We start from the raw sequence: 21,460 nt of genomic DNA, 5'->3' as shown, positions 1-21,460 counted from the left end.
CAAGGACAGAATAAAAGCTTCTTGAAGGTATGAGTCAAATTTGGCTGGCTGCAGCAGAAAACCAGCTCTGCCAGGTTTGAGTCACTGAAACCATGTGAGTACTTAATCCCGGAAGTGGGGCTCCACCATCAACATCTGCCTTTGCTCTATGCCCACGTCTTGTGCCACTGATGTACACTGATGTACAATGTTGCTGGATGGGGGGAGAGGACTGCCAGTGATAATGCCACTTTTAAGTCCTTCTCCCTGCTGCCATGCTATCCTGCATGGTAGGACCAGCCAGCTACCACCATGGTCTTTCTTCAGAGACAGGGAACTGCTTGCAAATGGCTGATTCAAGCTGGAGGTGGCCAGGCATGGAGCTGGAGCTGCAGGCCCGGACCCTTCTCTCCCTTATAGCCCTTTTGAGTGCTCCAAACCACCCCCAGCAACCTGCTGCCTTAGAACACAGACTGCCTTGCCCAGAGCTGGTCCCAAAAGTGGTTCTTTAATTTGCCTATCTTCACCCAGAGAGAAATAGATTCAGTGCCAGGTGTAACTAAGTTCAGAGGCCCTGACAGCTCCTCCTCGCATTGGTTGATAATGGATAGTCCCCTTTGTGCTTGCAGCTGCCCTCCCTGCTAATGAAGTGAGAGATGAAGGCATACAGAGCCAGCTGTGCTCATCACATACTACCTGAGGCTGCATTGTTCTGGCACCAGAGGTATCAAGACAAGTTCAGCAGTGCTGGCTGCTGTAGCAATTGAACAAGCGTTGGGGGAGGGAGGTGAAAAATACAGCTCTTTCCCAGTTTGATTAACGTCGTTTTTCATCTCTGTTTGTACCATTTCAACAATGTATTAATGCACCTACAGCACCCGTTGGCTCATGCAGGGCTCTAAGGAATCTTAATGAAAAATCATATTGCAAATACTACCTAGGTACAAAGAAGAGATAGAGAAGAGGTTAATTATTTGGGGACCAGCTGAGATGTAGTACAGTCCACAGTCAGCTGCAGTGCACTACTGAGACTATTTGGGAGACTCTATAGGCATGTTGATTTAGTTGCTTCGCTGCTCCAGTGGGAAACACAGATTCACACTGTGTCATGAAATGCTGGTCCCCAACCTATTTGTGAGATCTGGTAAGTGTTATGCTGGGGAGTCTTTTTCTCCCTAATGAGCATTACAGGACAGGCAGGCAAACATCATCAGATTCCAGCTTTTAGGTCCTGTCCTGTAGGAGACTAGAAGCCTGGTTGACTTAAAGCCACATTTATACAACACTTGCAACCCATAGCATCATGATACCGAACACTATACAGCTGAGTAATTAAATGTTAGTTCAAAATCATAAACCACGGCAACTATAATTTCAAATCACTAAAAGCAGTAGGGAATACTTCCCTTCCTCTATATATGTGAGAATGAATTACTTATTGATGGGTCGAGTAAAGTCTGATTCTAACAGATGCAAAAATATCTCATGTACTCAGTAGCTCAAGACACTCAGTGATTAACTACATATGTCCTTTTTGTTATACAAAGAAAAGCAGCAGCTTTATAGCATGTTAGAAGAACTTGAAGGCAATAAAAATGAGCATGTCTTTTTGTTAATGTCTCATATAACAGTCTTCAAACTTTCCAAGGAAATATAAACAACTGCCATTCAATCAGCTTTGCAGAAATAATACAGTTAGAGCACCAATATTGGGCATATTCTCGTTTCTGTTCCCCCTCTAAGGTTTGATTAAGAGCAACCAAGTTGCTCCTTACTTCAACTCAGTATTGTTGCCAGGTGGATCTGTATATCCAGGTATGACCTGTCACTAAGTCCTGTAAATTCAATATGCTATGTAGCTAAATATCAGGTATGGATAAGCATAAAACGCGTCTTAAGGAAACACTCTATTTAGTGATGGCAAACTCAGGTTTATCTTTCTTAACTCACATGGCTGCATTTACAAATTGCATGCAATTCTATCACTTAGAAAACAGCTGAACCAGTTTAATCTCATCTCAGTTTTTTCATTTTCAGGTAAAAACCTGTGCAACAACGCTCATTACAAAGCAGATTTCTACATTCATATACTATATTCCAAAGCATTGCTGTGGAGAGCTGAAATTATCTGAATGTCACCATTATTGTTATATCAACATATATCACTGCACTATAATCTTAAGCAATGCAACACTCATCAAACATACATCAGCAAAAAAGCCTGTCACACACTGATTATAGCAGAACTTGTGAAAAGACTCTCCTTGCAACTAAAGATGAAAATAGTCCTGTGAAAGACTTGCAAACCATTTCCAGCTTTTCTTGCTCCTAGAATTCCATGGGTTTTGTGAATTTTAACTGGATACGCTGGTTTCAGGGGGCAGTGTGTGAAAATCCTATGTCTGCTTTTGGAGAACTGCTTCCTTATCTGCAAATATCTGCACTGCAGAAGAAGGGCCTCAGTGCCACATGTATGGCACATACCCATTGTCAGGATAAAAGGGAGTGACTGTGACAAATGAGAAACCTTTTCAGCTAAATCATTTTGTGTGTAGTCATCTCAGAGCCAAGAGGCTCCAGCTGGGACTGGTGCCTGATTATGCTAGAAGTTGTACCAAGTCAGACAGCATCCTTCTCTGAGCACCTTAGGGGCTAAGCAGACAATCACAGAACTAGTGAAAGAACTACAGCTGTTCGTTTTCAGCAAATGAGGAACTGAGTCACAGAGCTAAAACAAGGGCCAAGCTCTCAGCCAGTATAAATTGGCACAATTGGAGTCAGGTCAGCACAAATACGTCAAGTTACAGCAGCTGAAGCAAAGTCTGGAGTTGAACCTATAATGCCTGAGAGAAATTTAATGCACTCAAGTAAGATTTAACCACCCACAATCAGTGTAAAGGGTGAAATGCACTTAAAAGTACTGTAGTTCACGCGTCTTGTTTGACAAAATCTACAGCATAATATGATGGTGCCGGTTATCAAACTAGACAACACTGCAATATAAAGCAGACAGCTCATTAAAAAGGTAGGTATGTAATGTGCAATAAGGGACAAGATACACCCCCCTTTTCTCAAGGGGAAATGATTTCGCTTATCATTTTCTCAGTCCCAAAGTAACTGAAAGACTTGAAAAAATAAACTGTACTTTATAGTGGGTTCTGGCAAGGGGGTCACGGAATGTTTCAGGGATTTTCGAAAGGAATTCATACATCCAGTTGAATCTTGAAAATATTCCAACAGGAACATCTAGGTTTTAATTATGCATAATAATGCTGTACTTTTACCCTGTCGTCATCCTTTTACATAAATACTAGATATGCATCCATCAAACTCGAAAGGTGTTTCCCTTCAAAATAAAAGCAGAGGATTTCAAATGCATAATTTTATTCTCTGATCTATAAGTAGAGCACACTTCCATTCTCTTTGCCTTGTTCACAGAAAGCAACAATGTGAAGGAGGTGTGGAGGGTCCATGTACTGGTTCCTCAGAGCCTTATTTCCCTGCCAGGAAAGGGACAGGGACATTTCACTCTATGGGACACTGACTTTTTTTCCAGCTGCTTGTTCCTGAGCTGTCAAATGCTCTGGGACCACACTACCTTGTTCCTCTAAGTACACAATAGCCAGGAAATAATCTACTCCCTTGATACCAGTCACAGAGAGAAGATGCAGGAAAGCTACGGAAAACAGATGTCTGATGGGATAGAAGAAAGCAGAGCTCAGGAGAGCTACTGTTCTGTGATCAAAATAGAAAGGAGAAAGACTTGATACCCCTGAAACCAGTCCATCTCATAGAAAGAAAGCATCTGGGGACTGAGAAATTCAATAATAGAAATCTACAAGTAGCAGCTCTGGAGGCAGATTCAAGAAAAGGAACAATTCTGGGATAGGCAAGAAAGACTTGTGTCTGACCCACTAGAAAGAAATGCCATGATGCCAATAATGGCATGAGAAACAATACGATTTTGTTGGTTAAATGGTGTTTAGTAATGTACTCAGGCCTGTCACCTGAAATGCAGTAAGTACAAATAAAGCAAAGCTGTAGATCAATAATTGTTCCGTTCTACTCCTAATTCACTTTATTTTTTAGCATTATTTTTGAATGTTTTACATCAGTGCTAATAAATATTTCCATGATCCACAGAAGGAGAAGCATGTAGAAAGGATAAAAGAAGAGGAGAAAGCCTTTCCTACGTGGGAAGTTATTGTGCTTTCAGGAAGGAAAATCTATTACTTGCTACAGTAAGGTTTCTCCCAAGGTTACCTCACTTGAACTTGTCCCTTCTCCTTCACAGATCTGCAGGCCATGAGAAGTACAGTACCACAGAGCCAACTCTCACAGTAGGGTTCTTCGGCAAACATTGCATGATTAGCTGAGTACAAGTGTGTGCTCAAAATGCTTATCCATTTTTGTAATGCTGTTTGACAGGCATGTCTAAAATCTGCTAGTGAAGAGCAATGTACTCTGAGCGGAACGAAACACTCCACATAATACATGAAAAAAGTAGTCCAGGGTGTATAGCTCCTCCTTGTAAAAGCTTGCCATATGGCAATGGCTGGGGAGACAAGTAATGGAGCTGAATCTGCCGTCAGTTTTACTAAACATGAATTTCCATCTATCCTGACTCCTCTGAAAAACTTGTCATTGGTCACCTGCCCCTATGGCTAGGTTCCCAAATTGAAAGGGCAAGTAGTACATAAATAAAAAAAATTTAGTAACCCCTCACATACAGAAATCCTGAATGTCAAAGATGATGCAAAAGCTGTTTGCTAACATCACTAACACAGATGTTTCTCACAGGTTTTGGCTTGTATTTTATGATTGTGTTTTCAAATGTTACAAAACCCAGCAAAGGCATGAATGAAAGTACCCTGACATTCAAGTGCTTGTTTCTTCAGAAATTATGCTGAATGGGAGTTTTTTAGAATGACATTTTTGTGCAAAGTTTGTAACTTCCTTGGGAACAACCTATACATTGGTACTTTTTGCTGTTTTGTTAGGAAACAAATAAAAAAACCCACTCTTGAATCAAATGTACAGCTGAGAGGGTCTACTCTGACAGAAATGACAAATTATTTTGTATATCTTGCTTTGTCTAGGAACACAACCCATTTCTTGCTTATCTGTTTCAGAGGACAACTACTATACCTATGTATTCTGCTTAAAGTATATATCAAGATTCTCCTCTCATTTGTATACATTTAAATTAATTCTACCAAATTACTGAATGTAAATCCAGTTAAAAGTCAAATTACATCATGTTTGAGAAGTTAAACAGATCTAGAAAATCCCCAACCCTCTAAAAATCAAATCTTTACCTACTTTGTGTGGACAAGACTGTATTTTGACTTCATCGTTTACTTTAACTATTCAAGCAAATTATACCTTCTTCTATGCACTTGATATTGTGGATGGTGTTTTTTAATGGGCTCACACATCCTATTAGATTTTAATCAAAACAGCTTCTCCATTGGTGTAAAACAGAAAATAAATGGAACTGTCCCTGTTTTATGCATCTTAACAAGACCAGAGTCTGTTCCATTTTGCCAATAACATTAGTGTGTTACTGTTTAACAATGACATATACCAAACCTAATTAACATTACAAATTAGCTTCATAACTTTATTTTTTCAGGTAAATGAAAAGAACTAGAAAAAAAAAAACAGTGAAGAGCCTAAATATAGATTTTCTTCAATTTGCTAACCTTCTAATTCTCTTATAAAGAAGTGACAGGCCACTCACTAAATATTCTGATTCTTAACTGCAGCAGCAAACAATGATGTTCAGTTACACATTAAAGTAATTTACACACAAAAATATTGTGAAAAAGATTTGAAAAATTATTATTAATAAAAAGAATCTGTCTGCTGATATCCTAATACTTACATTAACAGAGATCCAGCATTAGTCATATGGAATGTTGTTAATTATCAAACTCTCTTTGATCTTTGTTTCTTTCAAGTTACCCAGAAGGACAAAATTCTGTTCTCCTTATTTACAATATATTATGTTAATGATATTAATGGCATTATTTTGCTAGTTTGGTTAAAGATTCACATACAAGAGGTTTCTCAAAGAATCTTAGACCTAAGTGCTGTCTAGCTTCTGTTTATTCCACTCAGCTGCTACAGAGTTTCTTCAGTTTATTGAAGAATAAATTCTCCTTTTGGAACCAAACAGTATTTTCAGGTAGCTTTTAAATCACTCAGACATTGTGTCTGATTGTTTTGTCAGATAAAAAGTTGCAGTAAGTCATAAGAGTTGCAAGAGGTAATGCCATGGGACTTGCAAAGTGCTCAGCAAGGTAGCTATAGCATGTAACTCCATGGTGATGCTGAAATACTCTACAGTCTTTCAGAAGCCTGTAGAAATCTGTAAATGCTCACAAAAGACACTGCAGAGATAAAACAACTCATCTTGCCTGGACACATGAGGTTTAATAATCCAACCACCACAGGCTCTTACCCATTAGCAAAGCCACTAAGAACATGACACCAGAAAAAAAGAAGAAAAAGCAGTATATAGGCTAATGCACAAGTTACTGTCTACTGTTCAAATAGAGGTATCCAGAAAGTGGGATTATAGTTCCATTTCTCATATTTACTCATTTAATTAACAGATTGTCAACTTTTTCATTACATCTTTGAGAAAGAGAACTAACTATGTGAATTTTTCACTAAAATAGTAAAAAGGACTATTACACGGTAACATCATTGCTACATATCCAGCTTTAATATGTGTGGTCTTGCACTCAGTCTGAAACGAAGGCTAATAACATAATGATGTCCATGTGATTGCTCTGGGTGCCAGAAATATACATGTGTTGGCATCTTGCCATCTCAATTATCAGGGCAGGCATAATTAAACACATTGTAAAAATTACTAATTTCATCACTTCCATACTGCGCAAAAATAACAAACTTGTAGGGCTTTTACTTTCTTACAAGCAAGCACTTGTTCTTTAAAATGAACTGATGCTCATCTGGATTGGACTTCATTCAATCTGTTGTTTTTCAGAGAGAAAATATGCAATCTCTATACTTAAAAAAAACTCACCAGTGTTTGTATTTAACATTGGATAAAATGTTCTGACAACCAGGACTGGAATAGAGACCTCTGTGCTGCCTCTCAAAAAGCTTAAAACAGGTGTTATCTTTGATATGCTGTCCTAGACCCAGTGAAACTCAAATTCGTTTCAAACCATGGCCAAGCAGCAGAGGAGACATCATCCTGCCTGCAAAAGTCAGACATGCTCTGAAGAGTCTCTATGATAAAACACTGGCAGAGAAATGCTACTTTGGGATCTTTTAGCAGCTGTGGAAATAGCTGAGAAGGATTCTTGCAGAGCTGCAGCTCTGGACTCAAAAGAAGCCACTCTCATAACCCTTTTTCTGCATCTAGCTTAAGGGGTGGTTCCTCTCAGGCCATCCTGTTAGGTCTGCTTATTCTCAGTGTAGAGAAACGTGCAACTCCAGGGCCTGCTGTTTCTCATTCTCCTGTAGATGTTTAAAAGCACCCCAACTATACCTTCATCTCTCCACTGACTACAAGATACAGTGATTAAAATCAGGTGAAGATGTATACACAGCAGCCATCTAGAACAGGCACTCAGGGTCCCTTTGCTCTAGGGAGGGCAGATATGAAGCAATGCATCACAGCGAGGTTGGTAGAAGTAGGAACACAGCCTGAGCCAGAAGCAGGCCACACTATCCATGAGGTCCTGTTGTAGTCCTGCAGCCTTCTCCATGATCTGTGGTTTTTTTGGATTGTCTTAATATTTTTTGTGGTCATAACTTTCACATCTACATTTCAGTCACATGTCTCTGTCTTCTACTCTGTCTCTTATCTGTGCATGTCTCCCTGACCCATCCCCTGAATACTCAGTGAATCGCTCAGATTGGAAAGCCTTTGCACACTAGAAGGAGAGTGGTGCTGGGAGGCATGTTGCAGGATGGAAACCAAAGGTAAGAAGTTCATGTACCCTTAAGTATTACCCATGTCTAACTGTCTTTGTAGGGTTCAGCTGTCAGTGTTCTCTTCTTCATGTCTGCCTGGGTTATGTCTAATTGAAAAAAGGTAGCTCTTCAGGGCAGAGGTTGCTTGGACCTTTATTTCTTTTTTATGCTCTACGTAGACCTAAATTATAATAATACTAAGAAGGCAAAGATGACCTTTACAATTACGTGATTATTTTTCACAGCATGGAGAACAGATATCCAAACTCAATTGGTTTTCTCTTGTTGAAACACAGTAACATTTGCAGTATTAAGGCAACCATTCAGAGGGACAGAAAATGCTTGTACTCAAAAATCAAATGAGATTTCAACCGTGCTTAGTTAACATCAGCCTCAAATAGAAATTGCTTAATATTAGGTGATTTGGGTTTGTTCTGAGTTCTTTTTTCTAATTTTACCATTTTGTTGCTAAAGCTTGTTAAGTTAGAAAAAAATCTGTGAAACAGACAACACTCTTAGAAAGAATTTCTACAGACAGGTAACTCTATAGCATACTTCAATCAAAGGATCATGATCCTGATGGTCTTCACTTGTGATTTATACTTTGCTGTCTCAAGTTGACTTTATGGCAATAGCAATGCAATAATGCTAGAACTACACTGTAAATAAAAAATGCCAACTTCATTGTACAGTCCAAATAAATAACTTCAAATAACTCCATCACACAAAGAGCAGTCAAAAATGCAATTAAAATGAAGGTCTTGCTTTGTGTTGTAAAAATATGAAGCAGTTTTTGGGACAGGCTGTTTCACATAAAATTCTTCCCTATATTCAGATTCAGCAAATCCAAGGTCAAAGTACTGGAACTTCATTTTTCAGAGTCAAAACGATGGTTTAATAATTATTTTGAATGGAGACAATTGTGTTTCTCTATCCTGCATACAATATCAAATTAAATGTAGCTTAATACATCATGTATTTTCATTCACGCTTTCATTACAGCTCTCTAAAGTACAATCATTTATTATACATTCCCTTGAATCTCTTTGAAAATGTAAATAAAATATAAAGTGCAAAGGGAGAGGAAAAAACCCACCAGAAATCTTACTAGGAAAAAAGTATTCCTTTTCTTATCCTCCTTGTTCTAACCATGAACCTTCAGGAGCACTGAACAGTGGTGGACATCGGAAAACAAAACTGAAGATAAAGCTTTATGCAGTTTTAATGCCCTAGTACAGCAGTGATAAATTCTGAGTGCCACCAGTGCCACCTCTATGGTAATTACTCAAGCAATAGATATCTCATTAAAGAGAACTAAGTGTCTCAGAAATTATCTTTGCTAGTGGAGTTAGTAATATATCGGAGCTAAAGTTCTTCTCAAATTGTTTGCTAAACTTCAGTTCAACAGTCTACACGTCTAGGAATAGCAAAATCACTCCAGCCTTCAATGATCCTTTTCCTTGCCTCAGCCCAAATTATTTAATTTTTCACAGAGTGTTGGGTGAGTTATTCACACAAGGCTCAGACCACAAAAAAATGCAAAGAGTGCAGCATCACATGAAGAAAGTTTTTGGCCACCTACTTGTGACCCAGATTCCTTTATTAACAGCTAGATTCAAAGGAGAAGACATCGGGCAGACTACAGGGAATCATCTCCCCAGTTAACCTCACTGGCAGAAGACATTACAGTACAATCACCTGTCATCAAAGTAGAGAAATCTTCATGTGAAAGTGGAAGGTGGAATCTTATTAGCAAATACTGATTTTCATCTATTAAGACGTGGTACTGTGTATATGCCTAATATTATAAATGCTTGAAATATGGAAGTATTTCTTTCTTGTTTGGCGAAATTTCTCTCATCTTCCTAAGAGAAACTTCGAATTTACAAAATAATTAGCTTCTATTTCTTTTTCTGAGGTCATTTTTTTCAGAAAACACCTTCTAATTTGGAAAGTCATGCAGTTCTTACCTGCTAGTCTAAGAAGAGAAATCAGCAGTGTTTTCACAATAAAAGGCCAATGGAATTTTTTGCAGAGACACTGAAAATGGTTTATAATGGTTTATACTAATAGTCATTGCAAACCAAACATTTATTTACCTTTATGTTGCATTAGCTAAGCACTATTTGCTTTAGAAGAAACAGAGTGACTAGGCAGCCTCAGCAGCTTGAATGAGAGATTAGCAGAGTGTACCTGCATGACTATAAGAAGGTCAAACACCAAGATGAAAGAAGCCAAGAAGGCTCTTGAGACTTCGTCACTTGGTAGAAATCCACGATTAAGCTTGTCCCAGCTGATCCAGTCAGTAGTGATGACAAGCACAACTACAGAGGTCAGCGTAAATAGAACCGTCCTGCAAGGGAAAAAAAAATAGTTCAGAGAGAATATGATAGTAATGAAGATGCATCATTCTATTTTATCTGTTTTCTAATGGTCAACTAGTGCTTTATCAACACTTTTCTGCTGATGAAAAGAGATTGAAGAAAATTAAGTGTACAAACAAATCATTTAATTCAAAATAGGAAAGCAGTCAGCTGTATCCTTTAAAAAGAAATTTAGGAGCTAGTACTAAACATTTTGTGAAATCAGGCTGGAATGTATCACTCTTGTTCTTCATTCCATATTTTTCATTGAAGATGCAAACCAATTAAGCGAAAGAAGAAAGAAGTAAACTATCATAATGTACCAAAGACTGTATGATCTAGGCCAAATTCAAATGAACAATCTGAGAGAACATTTTCTAAAGCACCAAAGACATTAGAACTTTTGAAAAGTCTTTTCTCAGCTGTAGGAGCTATAGGATACCAACCATGAAGTCTAATTTTTATATAGAAACACGACTGTATGAAATAAATGTTCATTGCACTAAATTAATCTTTAGTAAATTCTGGGGGTTCTAGGAAGATTTTGCTTCATGTCTCCTAAGATGTCCTTTGCACAAGTTTTAAACACATCTTATGGCATTTATAAGAAGCCAGTGAAAAGTGAATTACAAAAGTAGTAAAGCCTCCATATGAATGCTATGAGAATTCCAGAAGACACATTTGGCTAATTCATACAATTTTGCAATATGGCATTTAAGAAAATATCTTTCTAAGTTATCCCCCCAAAATAACTCTGCATCATTTTCAGCAGCACTTTGGTGATATCCTTCAGAGTTGGCAGCAATGACTGATTGAATTCCTGGTACCGTGGAAGCAGGCAAATTTAGCCGGTATTTTGAGGGGGAGCAAGGCTTCTCCCAGTAGCCATTGCTGTCAGTAAATCTGTGCTATAATAGGGGCATATCAACATCTGAATGCACACATGCAGCTAAATAATTGTGGCAGGGTAGAGGTTTTTTTCTACAGCAATAAAGTCTCATTTTCTTCAGCTACCGAAGGCTGTAAAACAACATGAAGTCTATTTCCCATGACACTTCCAAACAGGACAAATACTCAACAGCGTAAAAGAGAAATTGGTATGCCAGTAGTCACAGGATACCAGTCTGTACATAGTTCTTTTTATACATCAGCCTTGGCTGTGTCTGTGTTGGAAGGGAAAATAAATATGCACATAAGCAGTAGTATACACATTTGGACTCCTAAGCATTATTCTTCTGTGGCGTGATGTGCTGTGCTTCTTCACAATATAATGAGACACAAAATGACACAATTGCTACCACTTTTACCTTTGAACATTTATTTTTATTCTTAATAAATAAATTCAGTTATACTCAAAACTGTGGTTGGCACCATAACAGTATCCCTTGAGTGTACTACCACCATCTGGGCAAGAAAAAAACCCAAATGAGGCACATTAGACTTAATTAGACCTAAGCAATATTCAAGCCTGCTTATCCCCAAAACATTTGCTTAGTTACCATTTCACCTGTCAGTAAACCTGACTGGCTTTTCTACAAGCTCCACTTTGGCACGTACCCAGAATGGTTCACTTCAGAAAGGTGATTCATGACAGTGTTTTTCTCTTGCATATAGTCTCGAGACTCTCAAGGGTGTCTTTTTTCCACCTTTTTCACCTTCATATCTGAAATTCACATGGAAGTAAATGTTCTCCCTTTAGCTGAGAGGTTCTCCATAAAGAACAGAGTCCTCAGCACTTGTCTGCCAGCAGGTGCAGACTGCCCTGGCTGTTGGGCATACTGGTTTTCCTCATTCTCTTTCTGAGGAACCCATATCTCCTGGTGCATGGTCAGTTTAGAACCATAATTCAAGTCTACATAGTTCGCTGTGGAAACGATGTACCCAGAAGTTATGCTCAACACTATTCTTCTTCAGTCCTCTTGAATTATGCATTTGTGTTTTGGAGAAAGAGTTCAAACCATGGAATGTCAGACTTTGGCATGTATGCAAGCAAAGGCAAACATATTTTTATGCATGCATGCAAAGACCAGTGTGATGTTCAAGCCCTCATTTCTTTGAGGAAATGCATATGTACTTAAAAACCAGCTTTATTATTCATTCTGAAATGTCAAATAGGGAGGGAAGGGAGAAGAAAATTGTCTGCTAATAGAATAAGAAAATGTGAAACCAATAAAAAAGGTTAGAAATAGACTTTTGAAATGGTTGCATTAAACAGCATAATTAGCACTCAGTTGTATTTTTGACCTATGATACTGGAACACAGCAAGATATTCAATACATGCTTTTAGAGTTGTTACAAACTGAGTTTGTCTGGGTTAGAGTTCAGTTCACTTCTTGTGAAAGTGCAGCATTGCCCCAGCGTCCTGGGGATTAAGAGAAGTTGAGGATTTCATTTAACTTGACATAATTGTACCAGATGAACCAGTGTGAACTACCCTGCAATATTTAGGCCAGTCTACTCTGCCCTTTATTCTGCAAATGCAAATTACTGAGAAAAAGCTATGCTATCAAACTATTCACAGCATTGCTGGCAGGACCTATCCATCTTCTGCTTACAGAAGGGCTATGAGGGGAAAAGCAAGAGAGGATTGACTCTTTTCTGTACCAGACATTAAGAAACACAACTTCCGTCTCTACTTCAGAGGAAATTCACTTTTATATTTCACTTCTAATTCTAACTTACTGTATTCAATGATTATGTGCCCTGTGCACCTAGTCAGCTACAATAACACACATTTTACAACCTAGCTCATACTTTTCAAGACACAAGGTTGTCTTTTGAAGAATAAAAATAATAATTAAAAAAAGTCTGCAAAAACCCCACCATTCAGGCTAATTGCTTACTGAAAAGTTAAAATTATTCAGTAGGTCCAGGAAAGTCAGTTACTGTGCTTATCATTGCCAGTGATGACCTAAAATCCTTGGTTCTACACTGAAATGTGGGAAAGCTTGATGAGAGGAATTTTTGCTGCCAGGAACCTCTCAAGAAGCAGGTAACATTTTGGACTGCATCTCTATAATCTTCGGTAGCCAGGGCTGAGTTTGGTCTTGAATTTGCCAAGACAAGTCACTCATGCCAAACTGAATCCACAGCTGCTGACCCTCATTTGACAGTAGAACATTAATTTCATCCTCACACACATAGCAAGAGCCAAACCAGATGTTTTCGGCTTCTGCACCTTCCCACAACAGCACTTTCTTGGACCATGAGCTTTGACCAAGCTGACCAACAATTTGGCATCTGTCATCCAGCATCTTATACAATACAAGAGGTTATGCACAACATAGGCCAGAAGTTTGAGCAGGTTTTTTTTCACTGCCAGTGGCTACAGACAATCCCTCATAGCAGACAGGGTCATAACCTCAACCTTGCATAACCTAACATGCAGAAATGACATTTCTGGAGGAGAAAGGCTGTGACATCTCATTTTCCTCTACACTACTGCAATCAGTAGTAAGTACAGAACATCCATATGCAGTGGGCCATCCTCAACAAACTATGTCAAGTACCTGGCATTAATTTACCTACAATGTCTCCACACTGCAGTCCTAGTGTTCAAGAACATAGCCATTATTCTCCGAAGTCTGGACAACCGAACCCTAGACAAGTTGTTTGGCGTGCTACATCACCCGTCACATGCTCCCATCACAGATGTCATTCACAACTTTGCTCTCTTGAACTTTGCAGAAATCTGAGATGCTGGTCACATATGAATCTTCTATTTGCTCAGTGGAGATCATTGTTATGTGAATAGAAAAAGGCTGTCATTGCAAGCATAATGCAAACCCTGGCGGATAACAGGTTTGCGTGAAATGTTTAGAAAACAGGGCATCTTTGATTTGGGGCAGTCCAGTATACAGGTACTGACCTGCACTGTAGGCAGTGCTGCATATTCCCTGCTGTCTCTGGCATATTTCTGATGGAAAGTCCGAATATCAGTTCATAATTATTTGTTTTATATGCCCATAAATTTCACAGTATGCTCACAGAGCTTGCACTGGGATGCTTTGTACAGACTTCATTTGTTCAACTAAATACAAGCTTCCTAAACCCTGCTCACATTAAGCCAGCACACAGTGCTCTGCATAGCTTCTGTTAAAGAAGGAATTCTGCTACCAGGACCGTCACTGGAAACAGTGGTCTTTGTTTCTCTGTCAGAGTCCATACATACCTACATTGTCTATATACCCAATGGCCATCATGCATGTTATCTCAGCCCTATTTCTGCCTGTTGGGCTGAAAATATCATACCCTTCTCTTAAACACCTCTTGCTCTTTCAAAAGCCACAAAAAAAAAAAAAAAAAAATCTCCCCAGACTTTCTGTCTGTCTGTTGCTTGTATACAATGCCTGAGCTGTCACTTGGCACATCAAGACCAGAGATCAGGCTGGATTTTCCTACTAATTCTTCAAATAAAAATCCTGTTGTAAAGGAAAGTAGCTCTTCATCATCACTCCCTTGCTAGTCCTCTTCCCTCACCCTTCACGGCTTTCTGAAAAATTTCTCTGCTGGTGTCCCAGTGCCCAGATGCCCTGCATGCCACGCTGTGGCCAAAGGGTGAACAAAACCTGAGAAAACATAAATCAGAAATACAGGTACATCAAATAAACAAGACATACTTCCAAAGTAATGAAAAAATAACCTGGACACAAACCCCAAGGACACAAAGCCAATGCAACATCGCAGCAAAGAAAAGTAACAAAAGCAAAATAGGGCTAAGTGAGGCCAACACATTCCCTAGAAAATAAAATTATAATAGTGTGTATTTGGATGAGCAAAGCTGTGCCTGTCTTCATCAGATAATACTCTAAAGTTAAAGTGTTAGGGCTACTTGCTTTCATCCACTCCAAAATACTGATAATAGAGTGGGATTTCCTAAAAAGCTCTTCCTGAAGTCTAGATTCTAAATGTTCAGTGAAAGAAAGCAAAAACAACAAAACCCAGTGGAGTGAGTAATCCATCCAGTGCTGTGAGGAACTAGATTTTTTTGTAGGATTCTTTGCCAGAATCTTTCCCCAGCAGATGTTTCCATTCCTACACTCTGGGCTACTTCATGGGTGATGTCACTCAACAATGGCAAAAGTAAAGATGACTTTTTCCATTGCCTCCTAGCAAGACTGGCTTGTTTCCATTTCCAAATGGCAGGGACAATCAGTGGTACTCAGCTTCCTGGGATATGAGAAGCAGGAGCTGCCATGCTGCATGCTGGACACAACTGTGTTAACAAGTTAATTTCCAAAGGAGTTTTGTAAGCTCAGTCTGGCACTGAAGACTCTCAAGACTCTGCAGACTTCCTTACAGGGCTGTTCTGCCAGTGCCCTCATTTTACTGCAGACATTGTCCTTGCCCTGCCTGACTGGTTCATAACTCTTCTCCCTTTGTTTTGCACCTGCACAATCTTGAGCTTATGAACTGCAAGCTCTTTATGAGTGGGATAAGACCAAATTTGTCTGTGGCGAAAGAAAAGCCCACTTATTGCTGGGATCTGCAATGTAGTCTTTCTCTGAATGTGCAACTGCATTCACACACATCAATAATTCTGTAGATCCATAACTAGCAAGAAAAAAAGACCTCCCATCAGAAGCCATCAATTTGGAAACTCCTTTCTAAAGAGTGTGGCAGGGAACGACACAGTTGAGCCTGGGCAGCTTAGTGTGCACACTGCCTGCCATACTGGGGTTTGCAGTCTGTCTGCCCAAAAGGAAATCCCATCACTGGCATGTGAAATGCCACTAGTGCCATCCCATGTCGGTGCAGTCCTTTATCTTGAGAGAACACTGTGTGCCAGAGCAGAAAATGGGCTTCTCTGAAACACAAAGCTGGGCTCCGGAGGAAGAGCTTTGAGAGACTAAGCCAGGAAGGGAGAGGAAGGGAATACCTATGCTTTGCAATCTACTACAACTGATGTCAAATGCTTATGCAAACCTAAGAATTTCTAGCTTAATTTCAGGGGAAGGGAAGGCCACATCCTTTAGGGTTTGGGGTTTTTTTCTTAATTCCAAAATAACAGCACTGCCACCAGCCCTCCTGGTCAAAGATTTCCTGGAAACATCTGTAAACTGCCCATGCAAGTGCATATATGCTAATCACTCAGTAACATTAGGGGCCATGACAAAAGCAGTTCAAATGGGAAGACTGGCTTGCCTGTGCTGCTCCTTTAAATGAGAATGCCAAGCATGAAGTTACTGACATTCTCAGAAGTCTTGGCTGAGAGAAGACACAATGTACTGCAGCGATCTTAGGTCCTGACTGCTTGGAACACCTTTTTCTGCTGTTTTACATGTCCTACCTCCCACATCAGGAAATTCCTAGGCAGAGTCCATGATCCCTGATTCATCCTCTGGCAGCCCGTATGCAGTACCACAAAACCATTCGTAGCACATCCCTTCCAGATCTATGCCAGAAGTACCTTTGGCTCCACGCAGCCACATCTTCAGGATGTGTTCTTTTTCTGTACTGAGTTGAAAACTAAAAAAACCAACAGAATTTGTCCCTGGAAATACAAAGACAAGCTAAAAAATGTATACAAGTTCACAAAACATTTAATGCTGGAAGCAAGAATTGTTTCCATTGTTTTCATGTCTAAATCAGCAGGGCGAAGTTTACTGAAAACAAATTCTGGTCTGAGATGGGACCTCATTTCTCAAACTGTCACACTGTGAAAATAAGTTTTTCACTGCTCAAATATCAAATAAAATTCTTTGCACAACCATACATAGGGGGAAGATAGTACTACCTTCAATTTACCAGCAACTTTGAGCTGCTCATTGTTAGAGCTATTTAGAATTTTCTTGTCCTGCGTGACCCTCTGCCAAATCTTTTATGAAGCTACAGCTTTGATGATCAGATAGTAAGAGTTCTGCTAAGACTGACTGAAGAGATGAAAGACAAACTTTGGCTATTTTCCTCATCTTCATTTTGTCTTTCCCAAGAGGCAAAAAGCAGTATTTTGCCCTTTGACAACACCTTTTCCAGAAAAAAACCCCTACCTGTACTTAGTCAAAAGCAGCATTTTGAGAACTTTTCATCACGTTTTCATACATAATTACCACTAAGCCAGGTTATTTGAAAACTTGAACATTGCTAATAAGTACTCCAGGTATTGCTACTATGTACATTTGAGACAAAGGACACATTAACAAAGAAACGAGATCATAAATACTGCACTCCTGCTGCTGTTCATTAAGAAAATGAGCATACATACCTAATAAAATAGAATATATATATGAATTTACTAAATAAAGAAAATTAACGAGCATATAGAATCATAGAATCATAGCATCATAGAATCGTAAGGGTTGGAAAGGACCTTAAGATCATCTAGTTCCAACCCCCCTGCCATGGGCAGGGACACCCCGCACTAAACCACGTGGTCCAAGGCTCTGTCCAACCTGGCCTTGAACACCGCCAGGGATGGAGCATCCACAACCTCCCTGGGCAACCCATTCCAGTGCTTCACCACCCTCACTGTAAAGAACTTCTTCCTTATATCTAATCTAAACTTCCCCTGTTGAAGTTTGAACCCATTACCCCTTGTCCTACCACTACAGTCCCTAACGAAGAGTCCCTCCCCAGCATCCTTGTAGACCCCCTTCAGATACTGGAAGGCTGCTATGAGGTCACCACGCAGCCTTCTCTTCTCCAGGCTGAACAGCCCCAACTCTCTCAGCCTGTCTTCATACGGGAGGTGCTCCAGCCCTCTTATCATCCTCGTGGCCCTCCTCTGGACTCGCTCCAACAGCTCCATGTCCTTTTTATGTTGAGGACACCAGAACTGTACACAGTACTCCAAGTGAGGTCTCACAAGAGCAGAGTAGAGGGGCAGGATCACCTCCTTCGACCTGCTGGTCACACTTCTTTTGATGCAGCCCAGGATACGGTTGGCTTTCTGGGCTGCAAGCGCACACTGCCAGCTCATGTTAAGCTTTTCGTCAACCAACACCCCCAAGTCCTTCTCTGCAGGGCTGCTCTGAATCTCTTCTCTGCCCAACCTGTAGCAGTGCCTGGGATTGCCCCGACCCAGGTGTAGGACCTTACACTTGGCTTGGTTAAACTTCATGAGGTTGGCATCGGCCCACCTCACAAGCGTGTCAAGGTCCCTCTGGATGGCACCCCTTCCCTCCAGCGTATCAACCGAACCACACAGCTTGGTGTCGTCGGCAAACTTGCTGAGGGCGCACTCAATCCCACTGTCCATGTCGCCGACAAAGATGTTGAACAGGACCGGTCCCAACACTGATCCCTGAGGGACACCACTCGTTACTGGTTTCCAACTGGACATGGAGCCATTTACCACAACTCTTTGCGTGCGGCCATCGAGCCAGTTTTTTATCCACTGAGTGGTCCATCTATCAAATTGATGTCTCTCCAATTTAGAGACAAGGATGTCATGTGGGACAGTGTCGAACGCTTTGCACAAGTCCAGGTAGATGACGTCAACTGCTCTGCCCCTGTCCATCAGTTCCGTGGCTCCATCATAGAAGGCCACCAAACTGGTCAGGCAGGATTTCCCCTTAGTGAAGCCATGTTGGCTGTCACCAACCACCTCATTGTTTTTCATGTGCCTTAGCATGTTTTCCAGGAGAAACTGTTCCAAGATTTTGCCAGGCACAGAGGTGGGACTGACTGGTCTGTAGTTCCCTGGGTCTTCCACCTTCCCCTTCTTGAAAATGGGGGTTATATTACCCTTGTTCCAGTCATCGGGAACTTCACCTGACTGCCAGGATTTTTCGAATATGATGGACAGTGGTTTAGCAACTTCATTCGCCAGCTCCTTCAGGACCCGTGGATGGATTTCATCAGGTCCCATGGACTTGTGCACGTTCAGGTTCTTAAGATGGTCTCGAACCTGATCCTCTCCTACAGTGGGCCTAAGGTCTGTATTCTCACAATCCCTGCATTTGCTTTCCAAGACTTTCGTGGTGTGGTCAGAGCATTTGCTGGTGAAGACTGAGGCAAAGAAGTCATTAAGAACCTCAGCCTTCTCCAAATCCATGGTAGCCAGTTCTCCTGATAGCTTCCGGAGAGGGCCCACATTGTCCCTAGTCTGTCTTTTATTTGCTACGTATCTATAGAATCCTTTCCTGTTATCTTTTACATCCCTTGCCAAACTTAATTCTAGCTGGGCCTTAGCTTTCCTAACCTGGTCCCTAGCTTCTCGGGCAATGTTCCTATATTCTTCCCAGGCCGCCTGTCCTCGCTTCCACCTTCTATAAGCTTCTTTTTTCCCTCTAAGTTTCCTCAGCAGCTCCTTTTCCATCCATGGAGGTCTCCTGGCCCTCCTGCTGCACTTTCTTCTAGTCGGGATGCAGCACTCTTGAGCACGTAGCAGGTGATCCTTGAATATCGACCAGCAGTCTTGGGCCCCCCTGCCCTCTAGGACTGTATCCCACGAAACCTTACTAAGGAGGTTCCTGAAGAGGCCAAAGTCTGCTTTCTTGAAGTCCAGGGCAGTGAGCTTGCTGCATGCTCTTCTCACTGTCCTGAGGATCTCAAACTCAACCATCTCGTGATCACTAGAGCCAAGGCTGCCCTGGAGCGTCACATTTCCAACCAGTCCCTCCCTGTTGGTGAGCACGAGGTCAAGCACGGCACCTCTCCTCGTCAGCTCCTCTATTGTTTGAAAGAGGAAGTTGTCTTCCACACAATCGAGGAACCTCCTGGATTGCTTGTGCCGGGCCGTACCATCCCTCCAACAGATGTCAGGATGGTTGAAGTCCCCCATGAGGACCAGGGCCTGCGAGCATGAGGCTGCTTCTATCTGTCTGTAGAGCGCTTCATCCACAGAGTCCTCTTGATCAGGCGGCCTGTAACAGATCCCCACCGTAATGTCCCCCATTGCTGTTTTCCCTTTGATCCTGACCCACAAACACTCTGTTACCTCATCACCCGTCCCCAGACAGAGTTCCATACTCTCCAGCCTATCACTGACATAGATAGCAACGCCCCTCCCTGTCTGCCTGGCCTGTCTTTTCTAAACAGCCTGTAACCTTCCATTCCGACACTCCAGTCATAGGAGCCATCCCACCATGTTTCTGTGATACCAATGACATCATATTCCCGTAGCCTTGCACACATCTCTAATTCCTCTTGCTTGTTCCCCATACTACGGGCGTTCACATAGAGGCACCTTAGCCGAGCTCCAAATGCAGCCAACTCAATGGCTGGGGCAGCTGGAACATCTCTACATCACTCCAAGCACTTATTACAGGTGCTGGCAACTGACCAGGAGTGTTGGGATGGATCAATGCTCGCCTCCCCCAACACATCTAGTTTAAAGCTTTTTTGACCAGCCTGGCAAGCCTCCTACCAAAACAGCTCTTCCCCTTCTTTGTCAGACCAGCTCCACCAGCTTCCAGTAGATCTGGCCTTGCAAACAGATCCCCATGTTCTACGTAGCCAAACCCCTGACTATGGCACCACCATTCTAACCATTTATTAACCTGCCAAATGCACCTAGCTTACCCTTTGTCCTGGAGAATCGATGAAAAAACTATCTGAGCTCCAGAGCCCCTAACCACCTCTCCCAGGGCTCTGTAGTCCTTCTTAATGTTCTCCAGGCTACTGCTATCTATATCTCTAGCACCCACATGGACCACTAGAAGGGGGTAATAGTCAGCAGGCAGCCTCTCAGCAACATCCCTGATCCGAGCCCCTGGCAGGCAACACACCTCCCTCGAGACTGGATCAGGCCGGCAGATGAGCGCCTCTGTGCCCTTCAAAGTAGAGTCCCCTACTACTATGACCCGCTGCTTTTTCCTGGAGGCATCAGTAGTGATCCTCTTTACTGGTGCATCAGCAGGATGCTCATTAGGTGTGGTGGGTGCTTTCTCGTTAGCCCCTTGCAGAACTGCGAAGCGGTTCTGGGTGGGGACATCAGATTTAGGAGGAAGCCCCTTGTCGTTAATTGTCCTCTTCCTCCTTTTTTTGTTCGTTTTTCTCGTGAGTAGTTCCCAGCTTCCTGGGTTGCTGCCCTCCTTCTTTCCTATGTGAGCAATGCTGAACGTTTGCAGCCCCTGCACAGTTTGGGCCTGGAGCAAGCAGCCCAGCTTCCTCTCAGCTTCCCTGGCATCTTTTAGCTCTCCAACAGCCTCCCGCAGCTCAGCCACCTGCTGCAGGAGGACCTCCACCAGGGCGCACCGAGTGCAGCCCTGTCCATTGT

The 21,460-nt window shown here is 41.5% G+C and overlaps 1 protein-coding gene across 4 annotated transcripts in view; it reads right to left on the bottom strand.

Moving 5' to 3' along the window:
- Positions 1 to 21,460, bottom strand: part of TMEM117 (transmembrane protein 117) — a 239,251-nt gene that overhangs the window by 31,084 nt on the left and 186,707 nt on the right. For all 4 annotated transcript variants that reach the window (XM_030480479.1, XM_030480480.1, XM_030480478.1 and 1 more), the window contains exon 6: positions 10,129 to 10,288. In XM_030480479.1, coding sequence (XP_030336339.1) covers positions 10,129 to 10,288 — 160 coding nt within the window. The remainder of the gene's footprint in view (positions 1 to 10,128; positions 10,289 to 21,460) is intronic.

The sequence above is a fragment of the Strigops habroptila genome, chromosome 3 (genome assembly GCF_004027225.2).
Source record: "Strigops habroptila isolate Jane chromosome 3, bStrHab1.2.pri, whole genome shotgun sequence".
Lineage (NCBI taxonomy): Eukaryota > Metazoa > Chordata > Aves > Psittaciformes > Psittacidae > Strigops > Strigops habroptila.
The sequence above is the reverse complement of the archived record's forward strand: the minus strand, read 5'-3'. Positions and strand labels throughout refer to the sequence as shown.